General features: G+C 44.5%; 1 protein-coding gene across 8 annotated transcripts in view; it reads left to right on the top strand.

Annotated features, from left to right (window-relative positions):
- The window catches only part of LPIN1 (lipin 1), an 83,503-nt gene that overhangs the window by 44,799 nt on the left and 17,062 nt on the right, over nt 1–21,642 (top strand). For 4 of the 8 annotated variants that reach the window (XR_014508952.1, XM_083431584.1, XM_083431586.1 and 1 more), the window contains 11 exons: nt 1,148–1,348; nt 3,217–3,312; nt 4,479–4,807; nt 5,348–5,455; nt 6,925–7,032; nt 13,362–13,491; nt 14,595–14,919; nt 16,723–16,816; nt 18,583–18,773; nt 19,900–19,993; nt 20,926–20,995. Coding sequence is in view for 6 of the 8 variants with exons in the window: in XM_083431584.1 (XP_083287710.1) it covers nt 1,148–1,348; nt 3,217–3,312; nt 4,479–4,807; nt 5,348–5,455; nt 6,925–7,032; nt 13,362–13,491; nt 14,595–14,919; nt 16,723–16,816; nt 18,583–18,773; nt 19,900–19,993; nt 20,926–20,995 (1,746 nt within the window). In the remaining 2 variants the exon portion in view is untranslated. The remainder of the gene's footprint in view (nt 1–1,147; nt 1,349–3,216; nt 3,313–4,478; nt 4,808–5,347; nt 5,456–6,924; nt 7,033–13,361; nt 13,492–14,594; nt 14,920–16,722; nt 16,817–18,582; nt 18,774–19,899; nt 19,994–20,925; nt 20,996–21,642) is intronic. The other 4 variants (XR_014508953.1, XM_083431585.1, XM_083431588.1 and 1 more) reach the window with 1 other exon arrangement.

The following is a 21,642-nucleotide window of genomic DNA, read 5'->3' as shown; positions in this document are numbered from 1 at the left end:
CTGTACACTGGACGGTATTCATATTTGTTTCCCTCACAACATCACTGTGAGGTAGATTATTTTAGGACTTAAAGACCGCTCAGAGATCTTGCAGCGAACTTTGTAACTGAGCAGAAATTTGGATCCAAGTCTCTCGAGACTTGCGCTCTAATCTCATGGATTTACTTAGAGCTACCTAAATGTTTCAACCAGAGACCTAAGTGAGTTAATGGTTGTGGTGAGATGTGAATCTGGGACTAACTGGCTCATGTTCCTCTGCTTGAAGCTTCATGCTATGCTGGGGCATTGCTGGGCAGCTCTTGAGGAATGTGGATGTTGTCTTTTTAACTTTCCATTGCTCATTACGTTGCCAAATATCTTAACATGCTGAAATGTCAAGGCCGTTCAGTAGAGTTGGATTGATTTTAAGAGCAGTGCTATCAACTGTGAGCACGTCTTAAGCTGAAATCCTGTACACACTTCCCTAGGAGTAAGTTACATTGTAGACTACAACCCAAGGGCCACATTATTTTCTGGTCAACTTTCTAGGGGCCACCTGACCACCTGAGCAGGTAAGGCTACCGGCGAAAGCGAACAGAGCAAGTACTGAATCTTACCTTTTTGTAGGCTAGTTCCACCCAACACTCTCTAGCCTGCAAACAAGAAGCATGACTGGAGTTTCAGGACACATTTGAGGCATGCGAAAACACTTAAGGAGGGTGTGAAGTCTAGGGTGGCGAGGGGTGTGGCTCAGGAAAACAGGAGGAAATCTGATTGCCACAGAAGTCAGTGCTTTCAACCAGCGCAGAGACAAGAGAGGAGTGCCAAAGAAGTGTCATCTGTGGCAATTGGGTTTTCTTTCTCTGTCCATTGGGGCAGATTTGGGGGTGAGAGATGAAACCGTAAGCCGTTGCCTCTGATGCCATTCTCCAAGAGATCTCACCAGAAAACTTTGGGCAGGGAAACTCCACACTCCTGTGGGAAGCCAGTAAGCTAACCAGTACTCCTCATGTGTGTGTGTGTGTAGGATTTGGCCCAAGAGCCTTCCAGAGTGACCATAGGTTGTTTTATAGAATATTTTTGGTCTCTTATTTTCTGGAGTTGCCAAATCATCTTAATGTGTCCTTCCTGATTCTGATGCTTCCCTCTGTCCTGTTTTCCTCTCCAGGCACAAACCATGAATTACGTTGGGCAGTTAGCAGGCCAAGTCTTTGTGACTGTGAAGGAGCTCTATAAAGGATTAAATCCCGCCACGCTGTCTGGGTGCATAGATGTCATCGTTGTCCGCCAGCCTGATGGGAACCTCCACTGTTCGCCTTTCCACGTGCGCTTCGGAAAGATGGGAGTTCTGCGTTCGAAGGAAAAAGTGGTAGGGGGACAGAAGATGTATTGACATGTTTTTGTTTTGTCCCTCTTCACACAATATATTGTGCTGGGGGCAGGAATGTTTTCATCCTATGCGCTCTCAGGACCACACTTGATGATACATTGCATGCGCAGTGATGTGTGTTAGTGGTTACTAGAACCACTTCAGCTCAGGCCCCATGACAGCTCCCAGTGGGCCTTGCTGGCTGAGCTCTGGAAGAAGTTGTCTCAGTAAAGGCCCAGAGTCATTTGAAAGCTTAAGAAGGGCAGTCAAGGTCTTCTTTTCCAGTTGCTTCCCCTAGCCCACCAGGAGGGTTGGCTGAAGCCCTTCAAGGGCACATATAACATACTCCTGCAGGATTGTGGATCAGGAGAAGCTGTAGGAGAGTCGCCACCAGAGTCGAGGCATGATGGAAGAGCCATGCCCTTAGGCTGGGGTAATGGAGAAGGTGGTGCTCAGCACTCCCCTCCTCATAGTATGGGGACTTGTGAGTCATCTGAGTTTGAGTCCTTCTCATGGAGACACTAAGATGTAGATGCAGAGACAGGGCAGTGCATATATCTGTAGCTGTGGGGTCCCTGATCCAGATTGGAATATCAGCTTCCTTGCTGGGCAAATGGTCGCTTTGACCGGGGTGGGGGGCATTTTCATCAGGAAGTGTTAGATCCTCCTCCCCAATCTTCCTCACACCGCAATCCCAGTCTCAAATTTCCACCCCCAGCTGCCATGGTAAAAAGGAAAGCACAGGCAAATGTCATTGTGCAAGTTAATGTATCATCTGCTTTGGCCCTCTGGGCAGATCTGTGATGCATGTGCTGGACTCCCCACAAAAGAACCATGGGAACTAGAATTTTGTGTCCTCAGCACTTTCACCAAACAACAAAACCCACAGAGGTGGTAATTATTGTGTGTCAGATGTGTTATTTGCTCACAGATTCAGGGTTTTTTTTGTTTTGGATAAGGCCTTTTATCACTGGGAAAAGGTAAAGTAAAGGTACCCCTGCCCGTACGGGCCAGTCTTGCCAGACTCTAGGGTTGTGCGCTCATCTCACTCTAGAGGCCGGGAGCCAGCGCTGTCCGCAGACACTTCGGGTCACGTGGCCAGCGTGACAAGCTGCATCTGGCGAGCCAGCGCAGCACACGGAACGCCGTTTACCTTCCCGCTGGTAAGCGGTCCCTATTTATCTACTTGCACCCGGAGGTGCTTTCGAACTGCTAGGTTGGCAGGCGCTGGGACCAAGCAACGGGAGCGCACCCCGCCGCGGGGATTCGAACCACCGACCTTTCGATCGGCAAGCCCTAGGCGCTGAGGCTTTTACCCACAGCGCCACCCGCGTCCCACATCACTGGGAAGGCCACTGTTTATTTACAATACTGAGCCTATCAATGGACAACGTATGACCTTAAGCACTTTTATGGATTCAATAAGGATTCAGTGGGCTTAAGCTTATCTCTTTCGCTGTTGAAAATGTCACTTGAAATTGCTTATTTGGAGCTCAGAGGCACCTAGGGCCAGGAAGCTGGTTGATGCCTAACTTTCATTAGATCAGGCAATTGTACCCTAGCTATGAACTTGCTAGATAGATGTCCTTTGACAAACCTCTGTTTTCTCCCTCTCTGCACCTGCCCCTCCCCCAAACCATGAAATATGGGGATAATAGCACTGATGTCCCTTACAGGGCTGCTGTAAAGGATTGCGAGATAATGTGAAGTACTTTCACCACTTGAAAAACCTTACATAAATGTTAACTAGGATGATGTGAATTAGCCCTTTTCACAGGTATAAGAGAATGTTCATTCGCGCGCTAACTCTTTCCCAGTGCTCTGCAGTGAAATTATACGTTTGTTCAAAAGTCTTTTGCCCTCCCCAGGTTGACATAGAAATCAATGGAGAATCTGTGGATTTGCATATGAAATTAGGGGACAACGGAGAAGCATTTTTTGTAGAGGAAACTGGTGATGACCAGGTAAGAGGAAGCTCCACTTCCCAAACATCTTTCATTTCTAATAAATTATGGTTACAGCGCAACATCTGTAGTGGATCGTCAAACCCCAAGACTGCTACGCCTTTAAGAGATCCATTATAGGGAGAAGGCTGCTAGATCTGATTTCATTTACAGTTCTCCATTTCTTGCACCATTTACACGACTTGATTTACACACAGTGACAGATGGAGGAAGAGGGTGGATGGCAAAACCTAAAGGCCAGTTCACATGACCCCATTATTTCTGTAGTGATTCCGTTTGTTGCTGTTTGCATGTAGCTGCCATTAAATGGAACGTTTTCTCATCTGATTGTCTCTTCCTCACTTGCTGGCAGTATTCATTGGTAGAGGAAAACTTGCATATTGTGAGACGGCTGGCTGTATAATTGATTGTTACCTGATTGTGTGAACTGGCTATTTTTGGTAGCAAGGCATTCGTTGGCTTGGCTGGTTTGCCTAAAGCCAAGGTGGTTGGATTTCCATTACTTTCCTGATATGTGCCTCTGAGCATGCTTTCCCCTGCTTTTAATTAAGCAGGGCTTCCACATTCCTGCTGCAGAACTAGTCAGTGCAAGAGTATATAGCTTAGTTCCTCTGCACAGAGGAAGGAGCCAGTTCCAGGAAGGCGAGCCCATTCTGGCAGTTCCATAGCATGTATCTTGCATTGATTCCATGATTGAAGCTGCTATCTTATATATACTTATTTAGTCCAAAGGGAAGCACTTCCATAAAAGCATGGTGAGAAAGGATTCAGCTACATTAGAAAAAACAAACAAAAAACCAGTGATTTGAATGTGTTACAAAAATGCAACACCTGATGGCGCCCGAGAGCACAAAACTTTTCAATAGTGTTTTTACATGCACAGTGTTTTTACGACAATTTAATTTCTGACTTATTTATAGCGTTTGCCACCCCCTGCATGTAGATCCACCCAAATAGCCTAAATGGAGCCTTATGCTTTGCAAAATTTGAAAGAGCTGCAAGGTGGAGTATTTACAAAAGCTTATGTGGAGCTTGAGGTACATTTTGGGGCATATGTGTGTGTGTGAGATGAAGGACAGATTAATCTTCACAAATGTCAAAGGAAATGAAATAAGGAATATCAAGGGAAATAAGACGTTGTTTTGTCTCCTCCCTCTTTTTTCTAGGAAGCAATTCCGTACCACTTGGCTACATCTCCCATTCTTACGGAGGGAACAGCTCTCATGGAGTTACAGCTGAAGAGAAACTCTGTGGACAGGATAAGAAACATGGACAGTGGAAACAGTTCACAGCTACCAACCTCTGTTTCTTCATCCGCTGTTGAGCCCACTTCTTCTAGTTGTTCTGTGAAGAAAAGGAGGAAACGTAGAAGGAGATCTGCCCACAAAATAGACACTTCAAAAAGAGATGAAAATGACGATACCACCGAAGATGAAAACATGTTCCCTATAGAAATCAGTTCCGACGAAGAAAACGAGCTTTTAGACAATACAAGGTATTGATTCTGCTTAAACTCGGAGAAGCGATTTATTCAGAGCCATTAATGTTCTTTAAGCAGATACCTACGAAAAGATGTGTGGATTTCTTACAGCATGAGAATGATTGGATACATATGGATTTTGTTCTGGACAAAGTTTTCTCATATTGCACAAAGTTCCTATTTTCATACTTGCTCCAAAGAGTCAGTGGATGCAAAAGAGAACTGAATTCGCTTTAGGAAGTATAAAAAGTTTTCATCATGAGTTCCTAGCCCAGGGGGTTAAGGAAATTTAAGCAACCGCTAATTTCTGACCGCTAGAGTTGTGTTTTTTGTTTTGTTTTCCAACTTGCGCTTCTTCTTATCAGAAGCATCTGGATTTCCAGTCATCTTGAGATGACGTTTGAGCCTAACAGTTCTTAGAGAAGGGAAGTAGTTTTCTCCTTGCCAGTGTTGCAGTGCTATTCTAGTTCTGAACGAGAGGTTGTTGATTTTTTTAAACACACACACACACACAAAACTAAACTTCTTTTCCTCTCTTTGTTTGTTTATACTCAGAACATCTGCCTCTGATCTGTGTAGAGATGAAGTGCTTGAGATAAATACATCTTCAATCAGTGTGCTCCCTCACCACCATTCGGATGGAGAATGGTCCCCTTCACCAAGGTACGGTATGTGTTAACTGGAGTACCTCAGGTAGTCTTCTGTGCTAAGTGCCTTCATCCAGCAAGTCCAGACACTGTGCAGCAGTGCAGCTCCTCCCACACTTGTAACATTCATGAAATGATTGTATATTTCTGGGCTCGGCATATGCACACCCATAATTAGGATAATCAAGCATTCCAAGTTTCATCCAGATGTTGAGCTGGTTTGTGCCCGTAACACTAAGCCAAACCATGGCTTAGCATGAAAGTGAGGGTTCCTGGAGAGAACACTGTCCTCCTTTCCTGGTCCTCCTGCTGCCGTAACTTCATTCATCCATGGTTTGGCTTGGTATGTCGTCTTGAACTGCCTTCAGCCAGAGTTCAGCTTGGTGTTATGTGCAAGCCAACTCATTGAGTGCTCAGCTACCTGTTACACGTCAGTGTGTGTAAACCACTTCTTCATTTCAAAGCACAGGAAGAGGAGTAGATTTGCAGTAGAGTTTCAGGGTATGTGATGTTTAGTGTGAGGCTGAACCTTCGGAAAACTTGTTGATTTTAATTATGCATTATTAGTTGCGACTGAACATTCTGTGGCACTTGGATGAAAACCCCTTCGGTAGGCTGTAGCAGTCCTGATAGGATCATGTTGATGGGAAGAGAATTATTTTAACTCCAACATACTGGTTTTACAATTGAATGAGGCAGCTACATGAATGCAAGTGGAACATCTCCGTTGCTGGTAATGGAAGAGTAAAGAACCTCACATGATTACAGAGGTCTGCTTTCCATAAGCACCGGGTACATGTGAGACTTCTGATTTTTGATTGCATTATATGTGGAAGGGTCCTTAGTCATAATATAGGATCCTTTTACTGTGATCGTTAGGTGGTGTTTCTTGCAGACCACTCTGATTTGTGGGCAAAATCATACAGATGAAGGCTTTTTTTTAAAAAAAAAAACATGCAAAGGTATTATACTTTCTTTGTCAATTTCAAAACAATGTTCTTATAACTAAAAACACGTTTTAGTGATCTCATGCTTAATCCAGTTGCTAGAGAAAGGTTAAACGGCAGTGGAGCATGTCTGTGCAACACACATATTTCAGATAACATTTCTGCCTGTTTCCTCTGATGAGATCAGTTTGTACTCTTCACCCTCAAATTCGCACTTGTTGCACCAGAAGAGGCCAGGGTGGATCACTGTTTTGCATATGTTATTGTAAAGGTGGCTGTCCTATTTGCAAATGATTGCAACCTTTTGTGTGCTGGAGTTTGGTGTCTCTCTGAACGGTGCACTGACTTACTGTACATTTGCTTATAGCGATTCCGGATCTTGTCGCTTAGAAACTCAGTTCTCTTTAAGCCGAGTTCCTTGTTTTCAAGCGGGTGGGGATCTCACTGTGTGTCCCAGCAGCATGTGTTGATTGCAGCGTATTGTGGAATAACGATGCCTGTTTTTCCCCTTCCTTTTACTACACCTCACACTGTCCAGTAAGCCCAGAACTTGCCCAGGGAAGTCCTCTCATCTTACTGTTCCAGCAGATGGAGGCTTATCTAGTTCTTGCCCTCAGCAGTCTTCTCACTATCCTGCTACAGACAGGTAGAACAGCAAGTCTCCGCAAAGTTCTCCTTTGGTTTGTTGGAATGCTGATTAACCCTTTTAACACTTTTTAACAGTTTTGCAGCCTTCCTCAGACTTACCAAACTACTCCTTATTATTAACACAGTTGCTTGGCAGGAAACTGGGGTTAGCCTTTAGGGTTTTTGTTTCACTTTATGTTGCCACTGTATTAATGACGCAGAAACTGTAGACCTCTGGCCAAAAATTGGGCTGGTTATCATCTGCAGTTCAGTCCTTTGTTATTTCTCCAGCTCCTGTACATTTCTCCTCCTCTTCCACTTCCTTTTCCCTTATTTTTGTTGAGCTGCCTGCATTTCCTCAGGGTCCTTCACTGCCAAGCCCTTAGGCTACTGTCTTATCCAACACTAGGTCCCCTTTGGTCAACCCAGCTCGAAGGCAGGTAGTTTCCTCATGGTACAACACAGGTGTGCATTGCCAATGCTCTTTTGTAGGCACAGGGGCTCTGATGCACCTTTGGAGCTCCCTTGACCACAAGAGCTTCCTCATTACTTCAGTGAGAGGGGGAAACTCCACACATGCAGGTGATATGAGCACATAACCATCCATTGCCGACTAAGCGCATGTTGTCCTCTCGATCAGGGCAAGAAAGTTGCAAGAACCAGAATCTGAGGTAGACGTTTTTAGGTAAAGGTAAAGGGACCCCTGACCATTAGGTCCAGTCGTGGCCGACTCTGGGGTAGCGGCGCTCATCTCGCTTTATTGGCCGAGGGAGCCGGCGTACAGCTTCCGGGTCATGAATAAGCCGCTTCTGGCGAGCCAGAGCAGCGCACAGAAACGCCGTTTACCTTCCCGCCGGAGTGGTACCTATTTATCTACTTGCACTTTGACGTGCTTTTGAACTGCTAGGTTGGCAGGAGCTGGGACCGAGCAACGGGAGCTCACCCCATCACAGGGATTCGAACCGCCGACCTTCTGATCGGCAAGTCGTAGGCTCTTTGGTTTAACCCACAGCGCCTCCCACGTCCCTACGTTTTTAGGGACACCTAATTTCAAATCTTTTTAAGACGTTTTTAGGGAAACCTAATTTCAAATCTCTCTTAAACAGCAGGGAGTTTGGGCATTTTAAAATAGCCTGATGGTTTGCTTGTTTGTTTAAAAAATCCACGTTCGTACTTCCTGTCGGAAGTTAATATGTTGAAATATATATATTTGTTCCCACAGACAAATTGTGGTGAATAAATATATCGTTTGCTGAAAAAAGAGAGAACAGCTCTTGAGTTATAGAACAACCGTGCTTTCTTTTCAAAGCAAGTTGTGTTTAAAAGCGGTTCGTGTTTGTGCTGGGGAAGACTGAAGCAAAATCCCCAAAGGATGCACTGCGATACAAAACATTGTCATAGTTTAAAACAAACAGACAAGGGGAGAATTATGTTGGTGGAAGACACAGTGATGATGGCAACCCGCTGGTCGTTCTTCCTTTCACAGTGCTAGTGGAGGAAGCGCTTACATATGTATTTTTACCATGCTTTCATGTACTGAGGGAAAATCAGCAGCATTTAGCATCTTCTAGTACTTTCTAAGTAAAGGAGAAGAAGATCATGTGTATGACTGGGTGCAGGAGCCATGTTTCTATATATGCTAGGAATCAGCAACTAGGACAGGAGTGAGGGAACATGCGGCCCTCAAGATATTAAAGGATTAGACCTCCCGTTATCCTTGGTGTCTGGGACTGATGGGAGCCGAATTTCAACAACATCCGGGGGCACACAGCTTCCCCAGCCCCCTCCCCTGAACTAGAGGCTCTTGAGTAATACCCCGTTTCCTCAGTAATCTTTTGAAGCAAGAGATGTATGCAGAGGGTGTGGTTGCAACAGGCAACAGGACTTGCTGGCAACCAGCTGACGTGGGTTTTCTGGAAGGTTTTGAATTAGGGTGAGTTGCACAGGGTGATTTGCATTGACAAATGTTCTGATCCCCTAGTGAGTTGATCTAATTTTGCATGTTTATTTGACTCGCATTCAGTAAACAAAGCTTGCCATGCCCTCCCACCAGATGTCAAAGAGAAAAATAACTACCAAACTTTTAGAAGACATCCGAAGGCAGCCCTGTTTAGGGAAGCTTTTAATATTTAATAGGTTATTGTATTTTAGTGTTTTGTTGGAAGCCGCCCAGAGTGGCTGGGGAAACCCAGCCAGATGGGCGGGGTATAAATAAAAATTTATTATTATTATTATTATTCATGGCACAGCGTTTTCAGCTGGCATCCATGTTTGTCGTTCCTGATGAACGTCTGTAATAAGATTTTTGTGTATATGGACAAATGAAGCAGCAGAAAATGCTTCTCCCCACTTCCTTGCCGGCAGTCTACTTTGGTGGGGGGCCGGCGGGGCGGGGGAGCAAGGCTTGCCCCTCCATATTTCATTCCCTCTTGAAGGTTGTCCTCCCATATTGCTGGCAGCTGACCTATATGCTTTTTGAACTGAGGGAAATCTGTAGGCAGCTCTGAATGAAGTTCCATTAATTCTTGGGCTTCCCCTTTGACTTGGTGGGTCCTGTAGCATTTATAGGTTCATAATGTCCTATCTGGACAGTATGTTTTGCTCATTTTTCCTTTTTCACTGTCTCTTGTTTAGAAGATAACACTCTATTTCCTGTTTTTGTGATGTTGCAGAATTGCCAGGCATAGCCCAAGGTCCTTTAAATTTGCCAGAAAGTCTGCAGAAAATAGAGCCACCCTTTTAGAGAAGGTGACATTTAAGCAGTGCCTGTTGGCAAGGCATACATTCTGGATATAAATTTTCCCTATCTCTATCTATCTATCTATCTATCTATCTATCTATCTATCATCTGTCTATCATCTACCATCGTCTAAAAAGGTAAAGGTACCCCTGCCCGTACGGGCCAGTCTTGGCAGACTCTAGGGTTGTGCGCCCATCTCACTCAAGAGGCCGGGGGCCAGCGCTGTCTGGAGACACTTCCGGGTCACGTGGCCAGCGTGACATCGCTGCTCTGGCGAGCCAGAGCCGCACACGGAAACGCTGTTTACCTTCCCGCTAGTAAGCGGTCCCTATTTATCTACTTGCACCCAGGAGTGCTTTCGAACTGCTAGGTTGGCAGGCGCTGGGACTGAACGACGGGAGCGCACCCCGCCGCGGGGATTCGAACCGCCGACCTTTCGATCGGCAAGCCCTAGGCGCTGAGGCTTTAACCCACAGCGCCACCCGCGTCCCACACCATCGTCTAAAGATGTATTTATTTAACAATATGTACATACATGTTGCTTGCTTGTAATTGCAACCTCTACAAGCAAAACAGAGACATTAAAATTGTCAGTGAAATATTTTTTTATAAAAAAATAATAAAATCTATAATAAGCTAAAAAGAGATTAAAACACACAATGGCTGCTACATTCCTGGATAACCTTGCCTGAACTTAGCAGGAACCAAGAAGAGCACAGTGAAAGTTCCTGTGTGAAGTTGAGTGGGTATATTTGGGGTAAATCGATCCCTCAAATAAACAGGTTCCAGGCTATTAGGAGCTTTATATTAATAGTGATACTTTGAACTTGGCGCAGTAGTAAATGCATAACCGGTGCAGGTTTCTGAGCAGACATATTATATGCTGACAGGGTTTCACTCCTGTCAGCATCCGCGAAGCAGCATTCAGCACTAACTGTAGTTTCCATATCAAGAGCAAGGGAAGCTCCACATGGAGTGCATTGCAACAACCCAGTCTTGAAGTCACCAAGGCCTGAACTACTACTCCTGTGCATTTCACACACATTTACTTGGGAATACCAGAGTCATTGTGAATTGAATCCTGAAGCTGGAATGGGTGTGACGAGCCGGGAGGTGCATTGTCAAGGTGTGTCAAGGAGCTTAGTTTGAGGAACAGTTCCAGCCTTTAAGGCTTATTTTGGGTCTGCTCAGCTGGATGCCAAAATACATTAGGAGAAGAGCAGACTGCTAACATCCAGTTTGCTGGCTCATAAACCCTCCACACCCCGATGCTTCCAGATTTCTGCAGTTCCAATGAAAACGTAATCTAAGATCACACAGAACTAGTGGAAGTCCTGGTGCTGTCCTTCTCCACACAGTCTAAATGTGTTTGGTTTTTTCCCGCCCGGGGAACCTGCTTTCTCTCAAACTCAAATTGTAAACTCTTCGAGGCAACGGGGCTGCGTTATTCGTTGCAGGACAACTTTCAAGAAAGGTATGATGTTCTTCTAGGGGATTGCTAATACAGTACAGCACAAATGCGTTTTGACCTGGCATAATGGATTTTCTTTTTCACGCTGTCCATAATGTAGAAGTGTATTAGTACTGAGAGTTAAATGCTCAGTTAAACGCTTAAGGCTATTAATTATTTTTTTAAAAATTGTTCCTGTTCTAGTAATGCAGAGATGCCATTTCTCTTTTAAAACGATAACAGTTCATCTGGGCTTGGGCTTTAGAAAGGGATTGGCAATGTAGTCCAGACCCACCTGCAGTAGGCTTTCCAGATGCCCACGGAAACCTCTCCCCCCCACTATTTCCCGAAATTAGGCTGGAAGGAGCATTCTGCTGCAATGAACAGAATAGGTTGTGGCATTTGTATCTCTGTGTGTGGTGCCCACCGGTTGCTCCAGATTGCAAATGTGTCCACAAGACCAAAAAGGGTTGCAGTTTCCTAGCTTAAAAAGGCAGTTTTGTAGAACCTCTCCTTAATAGTCCCAGAACCGAATTATTCATGTCTTCTTGATGACTTATGACGCACGTCTTACGTTTAGTGTGTTGGTGGTGTGAACTCAAGTTTAGTTTGCTCAATATTAGGTGGGTGCATTAAGTCAGAATTGGACAACATCAGAATGCTTTTGGGTACCAGGGGGACCAAGAACTTGGGATTTTTTCAGCCTCATGTATCATTTTTATATATGTACTTGGTTGGACAAACTAGTTTGTTGTATCCTAAAGTTCTTAACTAGCTGAGCTATTGTATCCCCCCCCCCCCATTAAGTAAGAAAACAGATCGTTCCTCTTGTTTTGTGTAAGCACATCCATAGATTCAAGTTTCAAATATTTACATCCTGATCCTCTGGGATCAGCACATTATTTTTCTGGATCAGGACATGTTTGCACAGAAATGTTTGTGCAGGGAGGTGGGGCCATGGGTCAAAGGCTGCCTGTGTAATTTGACACTGCATACCTGGTGTGTGTGTGTGTGTGTGTGTGTGTGTGTGTGTGTATGTGTGTATGTATGTATGTGTGCTTGAGGGAGAACTGAATTAATGCACCAGTTCCTTCCGCCTTCCTTCCTTCCCATCAGTTCATAAGTGCTGCCACTATGCATTAAAACGTTACTTGCATAAATGGATTTTTATTGCATCCTTTGTTTTCCAAGGCAACCGTTTTGTCCACAATCAGATTAGGGGTTCATGTGACCTGTCCATTTAGGACTGATTCAGGCTTTTCCATGTCGCAGGGCTATTCTGTGTCTCCCTATGGAAGAGAATGCACTGAGTGAATTCATGCTATAGGGGTCTAACTCATTCTGTCCCAGGATATCCTTGTGATAAGGAACCTTGGGTACCCTTTTACTTTGGACACCTGAGGTCTAGAATTCTAGGAATCACCTATAATGTTTTTGGCATTATAAGTTGCTCTAAACTCTTTTTAATATTGTGTTTTAATGTTGTGTATCCCACCCTGGGGACCTTAGGGTCAAGGGTGGGTTGTCAACCATTGTCATCATCTTCATCATCACCACCACCAACATCTCCTGTTGCCTTTTTTTCATGGTATCGGAACCCTTGTGTATGGCCAGCCACATTTGCACATTACCTGTTCACAAAACGTGGCTTTCCTGGGGTTTCAGAATACTAACATAGATTAGCATTTATTGACTTTTCTCTGCAAAATAAAGCTATGGGAGTCTATTTGTGTGCTGGCAAACTACTGATTTATGTTACTAAGCTTTAAACCCTAAATAAACTTTCTTGGAAGTATACTTCCCATTGGAAGCTAGTGGGATTCAACCCCTACCCCCTGCAATAAATGTGCTTAGGGTTGCTTGAATATTTATATTGCATTCATAGACCCACTAAGTACTTTGCAAGCAGCTTTTATATTGCTAGGGTTTTGAGTCTCACAAATTACTTTGCATGTAACTTTAAAACCTCGTGCTTTCGGCTGCCTATTGAACTGGGCTCATACTGCATTTTAAGTCTGAAATGCATTCAGCATGTTTCAGTTCAGATTGCCACTAACAATATAGCTATAAAGCATCTCAAATTGCCCTGAGGTTGTACTTACGCTTATTGTTGTTTAATGCCTGTCTTCTCCCATTTCCTCCCCACTTCTTTCTGCAGTCCTTCAGGTTCACGGCCTCCAACGCCTAAAAGTGATTCTGAGTTAGTCAATAAATCTTTGGAAAGGGGTGTCCAGAAGAATAATCCACAAATGCATTGGGACTGGGGCGAACTACCTCAAGCCACAAAGGTATGAGGGGAAACCTCCTCCGGAATATTTTCAAATGCCTATGATAAAATAGCTTCAATCTTTCTTCTGTTTTTAGAGCTGACTGTCTTAAGGTAACAGAGAACTAACAAATATATTTTAAAGGAGGGTGAAGTCATAACACCAAAACAAAACTTATTGCTATGTGCACAGTCATTGCGATAGGGTGATTTCCTGTTCTCCTCTGGTGTGGCTTCAAAAAGTTTTAAACTAACTGTAGTTTGTCATTGCATTCAATTTATATTTTATTTATTTGCAAATTTAAAAAAAAAATGTACCGCGGTTCATTAAAAAAAAACCCTAGACATCAGAGCGGTTCACAGCAATAATATATAAAACCACACATTAAAAACCATATCGAAATTTAAAATTGGAGATCATCTAACTTTTACAGAAGGATAATCTCTTAATGGCCAGCAGGTGCCTGTTGGGATAGGTTAGTTTTAACATTTAAACAGGTGTTTAAATGTTAAAACAGAAGCTCATTCCATGGGCTTGGTTTCTTGTGAGAAGAGTCTCGCCAACTTGAGGGACAACCAATCAACCAACCAAGGTGTTCTATGGTATATGTGTGTGTGTGTGGGGGGGGAATTCCCAGGTGGTCTTCCATCCAGGCACTGCCCAGGCTCATGCCGTCGTAGCTTCAGCAAGATGGCTGCATCATGTGCCCTCCGACTGTATGGAATAGCTCAGTCCGTAGACTATGAGATCCTTCATCTCAGGGTTCATGGGTTCGAACCTCACACAGGGCAAAAAAAGACTCCTGCATTGCAGAGGGTTGGCCTAGATGACCCTCGCGGTCCTTTCTAACTCTACAGTTCTGTAACTGTGCCCTGGGAAAGTGGTTTCCATAGACACAACTATCAGACTGTTACCCTGATCGGAAAGTAAAGATTGGCTGCTTTTCCTTTTTTTTGAGCATGTGCTTGGCTGCAAACCAGGGTTGCCGCTGCTATTTATTATTACATGGCAGTGTTAGGACAATTACTTAGGTTTTGGTGTGAAAGCAGTGCTTGCTTTTCACAGCATCTTGTTTCTTCTTAATCAGGGAAGCGTTGTTAAACAGGTGTGTATTCTCTTTCCAGTCTGCTATTCCACTCAGGCTAAAAGAATCCAGCTCTGCGGTGCATGTGAATCCTTCTGAAAGCACTCACTTTCGAGTCATTCAAGACGACGTTCTGGAGGATCTTCAGAGTAGTACTCCCTTACCTGTCGCTGAACAGGCGGATGCTGTGCTGACTCTGGAAGAACCTGAGCTTCAAGAAGGAATACCTGAGATAAATGAGCCAAATGTAGAAATGTTAGGGGCAGCTGCACCTCCACTCCCTGCAAATGAAGATGTCAAGCAGGCTATGGCTTGTTTGGCACAGCCAACAAGCAGCAAGACCGATTCTCCCTCCAGGAAAAAAGGTAAAAGCTGCTTGTACGATTGCTTCTGGTTTTGAACCCAGGCCCTGGAAAAGTTTAAGCAATTTCTTAAGAGAAAAACTAATTGTGCCTGGTTTTTATTTAAAAAATGAGATAGTGGGGATGAAAGGAAGAAAGAAGTTTGTCTTTTGTATAAGCAGCAGTGGAACTTAATTTGCAAAGAGGTTTTTGACTGAGAGATGGAGGAAGAAAGGGAAATGTCTTCCTTAGATGGATCCAAATTTGCAAGCCTAGAGGGGATAGGGAGCAAGGAGAGGGGAGGGGTGGAAGGGAGGAAAACTTCTTTCTGAATTCCTCCCAGCGCCCCGAAACACACTGGCTGAATTGGCTGTTGCAGCGAAAGGTGCACAAAATGTCCCGAGAAACTGTCATATTCCCTTGAGCTTCTTTGGAGATTTTGTCAAAGGTTTTGTCACAGGTTCCAGAGTAGTTGTTCACTACGTGCAGTCAGTCAGAAGCAAGCCTTGTTAAATTTACCAGGGTTTGCTCCCAGGCAAGCAGAGTTGGAGGCCAGTTTGAAGGTGGTCCTGGGGTCATCACCTCCTCTCTACCTTGCTTCCCTCTTGGTTTCACTTTGGGCGAAATTCAGCAGAAGTTCCAAAAATGGAAGAAGGGCAAGCTTTGGTTGTGGGAATGTTCCAGTAAGTTTCCATCACTTAAGTATCTGGTGCTAGAGGAGGAGTCCGTTGGAAAGTCAGGCTCTGTACCTCAAAAGGGGGAAGTGAAGAGACTCGGCGGAAGAAATCTTGGCAGAAGAAATGCTTGGAGATCCCTTGTTTACCTTGTTGTGGGAACTCGAAGCATTTCACCTTCCAGACAACTTTCTCAGGCTCTTGCGTAGTCATGTGCTTGTGTAGCTGTGTCTTGCGTAAGTTCATTTGTTTACAGCTGACTGTGAAAACGAAAGATCTCTCATTCTCACAGGCATGCAACCGGATACAGAGAAGTTTCCTCTTTTTAAGCATTTGGGTTTTTTGGTTTTTTTGCTTTGCTCGCAAGCGGGATAGCTAGAATCCCAGCCTCCTTGGAAATCAATGGGAGGTTTCCTATTCTCTCTAGGTTTCTCCTCTATCTTCAAGCAGAAATAATCATGATTGCTTGCTCTCTAATGTTCTGGGTGGCCCCCTCCCCAATACTGGAAGCTATTTAGCTTTTATGTCAATGGGGCACACTTCCTCACTCCATAGCTGCAGCCCCCCCCCCGCCCCCCGCTTCAAGAACATAATAAAGAGCCCTTCTGGATCAGACCAAAGGCCCATATAGTCTGGCATCCTGTTCTCCAGTGGCCAAACATAGGTGCTTATGGGATGGCCTCACATGGGACCAGAGAACAACAGCCCTCACGTTAATTCTAAGAACATTCTGAACCAGTTTGCATGTCAATCCAAGCCAAACTGTGACTGTGCAAATGACCAAATGGGTGCGGATGCAAAGCAAAGGCTGGGGTTTAGTGCTCTTTGTTTGAAATTACAAATTTTGCACCTGCTTTTGTTGTCTTACCCTGCAGCATTGCCCTCTCATTCTATATTATGTTCTATCAGGAAGGGATAACTCATATGTTCCTTCCTAAACCAAGACAAAGTCCTATGGCCAAGGCAGCTTTGATGGAGATGAGGGTCGTTAGTTGCTACCATGAGAATTAGATATTTTGCCAGTGGACATCCTCAAACAAACAAACAAACAAACACCAGGCAAGCAGAATCCGTGGCTTCCTCTGGAGGAGAGAAATGAGTGTTCAAATCGAGTGCTTTCTATTAATACCGTGGTTTTTTTTGCCTTTCACAGATAAGCGCAGCCGACATCTTGGTGCTGACGGTGTTTATTTAGATGACATCACAGATATGGAGCCAGAGGTTGCTGCACTCTATTTTCCTAAAAAGTACGCATGGTATTAATTAGCACTTATAATGCATCCGTCTGATTCAACAGACCACAATGGTGTGCATGGATCAAGAAGCAGTTTCCTAATGGTTGCAACAATGTTAGTGGGACTTATATTCCCCAGTAATGGTGAATGGTTCATTCACTTTCCCCATAGTATTCTTCAGAGGTTGTTTAGGAAAACAGATTCTGCCGGATAATTTGTGCCCACCGGAAGTATTGGACTGTGACTTCCATTGTCCCTGGACATTCGCCATTCTTGCTGAAGCAGATGGAAATTGTAATACTAAATGTATGGAGGGCACTAGGTTGAGAAAGAGCATACTAAACCCTACCTTGGGCTCACATACTCTCCCCTCCTTCTCTGATGTGGAGGAATTCAGAAGCTTTTGCTTTCATTTTAGATTGAGCATAGCTTATTATGATGGCCCAAGCTAGACAAAATGTGGTTAACTATAGTTTGTTGAAGCAAGCCACCTTCAAAGCATGGTTTATGAAGCTGGTTTGCTTTAAACTAACCATACCTAAGATTCCCCACAGTTTAGGGTTCAGATGACACAATTAGGACAGACCTGAACATGCCTTCTCACCTTCATGAGGAAGGAGTGAGAACTTTGGGCATGGTCAAAGGGTGGTGGTGGCAAAAGGTGGAGTGAGGATTCTGCCATGCATTTTAAAAAAATGAGGCCTTGGTGCTCCGTAAAATGATGGAATGTGATGATGCACCTTTATTCCCATGAACATTTTACAGGCAAAAAGATACATCGTTCAATTTGAGCAATCTTTGTGTTTGCTTTGTTTTGAATTTTGGTAGTCTTGAGGGGTGGAAAAAATTTACACATGCCACTGAGTCCCTACTCTGACCACTGCAAATCCTTCTAAAGCCCTCAGCCTTTTGAGATTTCACCAAGCAATTATCCACACACCTTTAAGCCTAACCGGTTCCTTCCGCCGCCAACACACTTAAAATGAAAGCTGAGGTTTTCAGGATATCCGCATGCAAAATTCCACGCTTGAGCAGAGCTTTCACAGGGTTTGGTATGCTTGGTACCAACTTTGCTTAAAATCCTAAACCCTCTTATCTGGGAGAGAAAGCTCCGTTTATCTCAATGGGACTTACTTCTGAGTAGATACATATATATATATATCCAGCTGCCCCATGTTTCTGTTTTTAATTGTTAATACCTTTTAAAAACAGCAAACAGAAGTAACTGAAATATAAATAGAAGTTGTAATCATGAAGGCAACTGTCTGTGCATAAAGAAACATGCTTATCACACCTTCAAATTAACCTCTCCAGCCATCAAGGCTAGAAATATAGTTGGTTTTTTTTAATTCAAAAAAGAGTTCTGATAGCTGATGGTTCACACTAAGAGTCTCAGGGGTGCAGCAGACAGCTCGTGTCTGAGTCCTGATAAATGGGAACAAGCCTGGAAGCAATGTAAAAAAACCCCCACAATTCTGTCAGTCAAGTACATTTTTATGAAGTTCCTGTGCTCGGAAGCTTTAAGCATCCGGCGAGTTTGGGGAGCCTGTTGGGCTCCAGCTCCCCTTACCCCTGACCATTAGGCCATGCTGCCTGTGGCTTAGGGAAGCTGCAGACCAACAAATGTCTTCAGGCCACAGGTGTCCCATCCCGGCTTTGAGAGTTAACTTTGTGCACAGGCCGATGCAGTGCCGGCACCAAGGGAGTACGATTCAAGTTTGGGCATGTAAGAGCTTGTATGGGTGTTGGAGACAGCTAAGCCAGTCTTCTCTTCTCAGTGATGAACATGCCGCCCAGTCGAAGGTTGCAAGTGAAAATGCGCCCCGCTCAGCAAACCAGTCCCCTCAGACAGTCGGAAGCTCAGGTATCGATAGCGGCATTGAGAGCACCTCAGATGGAATAAGGGACCTGCCGTCCATTGCTATCTCACTTTGTGGCGGACTTAGTGAGAACAAAGAAATATCTAAAGGTATGCAGAGAGCATCTGTGCTTCTATTTTTTATACTACCTCTTCGTTTTAGTACTCGGCTCCTCTTCTGGAAAACTAAACAGTGACCTCTTGTGGGTGTCGTACAGCAAGGCATGATGGAACTTTTGGCTGCGAACCCACTGAACTTCAAATCAACACAGATCCCCCCCCCCCCTTTCAAAGAATTCTGGGCATTGTTGTTTGACCCTCACACTGTTGCCAGAAACCCCTAGCAAACTACAATGCCCAGAAATCTTTGAGGGAAAAGATACTCTTTGAAGGCGTACACAGCCACCACATCACAATGAATATTTGTTCCGCAGTTAGGAACACAGGATCTTGCCTTGCGCTGAGTCAGGCCATTGTCTACACCAGCGTTTTCCAAACTTGGGTCTCTAGCTGTTTTTGGACTACAAATCCCATCATCCCTAGCTAGTATGACCAGTGGTCATGGATGATGGGAACTGTAGTCCAAAAAAGCGGCTGGAGACCCAAGTTTGGGAAAAGCTGGTCTACCCTAAAGGGATGCGGGTGGTGCAGGGACGCGGGTGGCGCTGTAGGTTAAACCACCGAGCCTAGGACTTGCCGATCAGAAGGTCGGCGGTTCGAATCCCCATGTCTGCAACCCTCTGCTTCAAAGCTACTCTTGGCCCCAGGGATGGAATAACAACAACAACAACAATTTATTATTTGTACCCCACCCATCTGGCTGGGTTTCCCCAGCCACTCTGGGTGGCTTCCAAGAAAGATTAAAAATACGTTAAAATGTCACATATTAAAAACTTCCCTGAACAGGGCTGCCTTCAGACGTCTTCTAAATGTCTGGTAGTTGTTGTTCTCTTTGACATCTGATGGGAGGGCGTTCCACAGGGCGGGCGCCACTACTGAGAAGGCCCTCTGCCTGGTTCCCTGTAGCTCTGCTTCTCACAGTGAGGGAACCACCAGAAGGCCCTCGGCGCTGGATGTTGCTGGTTGGGTGGAGCTGTCTTAAGGGGTGCAGTTATCCTTCTTTGGTCCCCTTATTGCCTGCTATTCAAGCAGTAGTGAGAGGGCCAGCTCTGCCATATATCTCATCACTACCTGCGTCTCATGAATTCTTTCCTCCCCCTCCCTCCTCTCCTGACAGAAAAGTTCTTAGAACAAGAAGTAAGTTATCAGCAGTTTGTGGACAATCCTGCTATTATCGACGACCCTAACCTTGTGGTGAAGATTGGAAGCAAGTAAGTATAACTCAGCAGAGTTATAGAAATAACGAATTAAAACAACAGATGAGAGTATTTGAAGCTATTTCCATAGCTCATAAAATCGTAGAGTTTTGGAAGGGATCCCAAGGATCATCCGATCCAGCCCCCTGTGTTGCAGCTGTCCCATAGGGGGATTGAACCTGCAACCTTGGCGTTATCAGTGTCATGCTCTAACCAACTGAGCTGTGGCCATACAGGAGCTTCTCCAGAGAAGTGAATCAGTACATTATCCATCTTGCTCTCAGTCTTACAGATCAGTCCCAGTGCAGATGTAACTCAGTGCCACTGCACTAACCTGATGGCATGATGATGATGATGATGTTTGTACCCTACTTATCTGACTAGGTTTCCCCAGCCACTCTGTGTGGCTTTTAACATATATAATAACACAATAAAACATTCAACATTATAAAAAAGACTTCCCTGTAAAGGGCTGCCTTCAGACGTATTCTAAAAGCTGTATAGTTACTTAACTCCTTGACATCTGAGAAGTTGTGCCTTGAGGCATGTTGTTATGTACTGAGTTGAATAGGATCCAGAAGGCAGCAGTCTGATTGGTCCTAGAACAATAGGATTCAGAATGCAGCAGTCTGATTGGTCCTAGAACAATAGGGTCCAGAATGCAGCAGTCTGATTGGTCCACAGGAGCCACCCAATCCAGCTCCAGGTGGAAGGGAATCCGCAACCTGATTGGCCTACAGGTGAATCCCGGAATAAGCCAATCACGTGGGGCCAATTGTGTAAATAATGTATATAAAGCAGATATTCTGGGGGAACTTCCATTCCTCCTCACTACTATGAGCTGAATAAAGAGCATGAAATCTATTCTCGACTCTGAGTATATTTCACATGGGTTGATATTTGGCAGATAGTTTCAATAATGGTGCATCAAATTGTTTTTGACCTAGGTACTACAACTGGACTACAGCAGCTCCTCTTCTGCTGGCGATGCAAGCATTCCAGAAACCTTTGCCAAAGGTGAGATTGACCCTGGAAGCCTTTTGGGGGAAAGAAATACAGGCCACCATGCCCAATGATATAGCAAAAAATCAGAGGGAGGAGCCCATAGGCACTTGGACAGTGCTGGCTACCATCCATGAATCATGCTTTTACTTGTCTGTGCTTCCCAAGCCTCAACACACTTTGGGGCAATATGGTCCAGTTTCTTTCTTTTTCTCCTAGTCTTCCTATTCCTGGGACTGGGATGGGAGAAGAGTTTCTGTCCTAAGCTGTGTATGTTCTGATTGAGAAACTTTAAGAATGCTTGCAAGAGAGTTGTAATTTCAGTTATGTGTGCCAACTCCCCCCTGCTCATGTGGTCAGCTTCATGCATATCATTGGTTATATTGCCTTGGTCACTGTTGGGGCTACGAACCAACATTTTCTAGACTTTGGCTGAGGATGCGCCTGTGACTTCATGAATCTGACTTGTATTCAAACAGCAAACCTTTAGGAACGAACAGTTCATCTCGACAATTGAACTTCTTTTTGCAGGCAGGCAAGCTTGATTAATGCTCATTTGTTGTATTGATTTCAGTGGCTCTTGAGAACTGTGTGCTAAGGCTGAACTTTAAGTTAGGCTGTAAGCCTTCCTTTGATCCCAGTGTCCTCTGCTGGAGGACAGA

The sequence above is a fragment of the Podarcis tiliguerta genome (assembly GCF_965153285.1).
Source record: "Podarcis tiliguerta genome assembly, chromosome: 3".
NCBI classification, from domain to species: domain Eukaryota; kingdom Metazoa; phylum Chordata; class Lepidosauria; order Squamata; family Lacertidae; genus Podarcis; species Podarcis tiliguerta.
The sequence above is the reverse complement of the archived record's forward strand: the minus strand, read 5'-3'. Positions and strand labels throughout refer to the sequence as shown.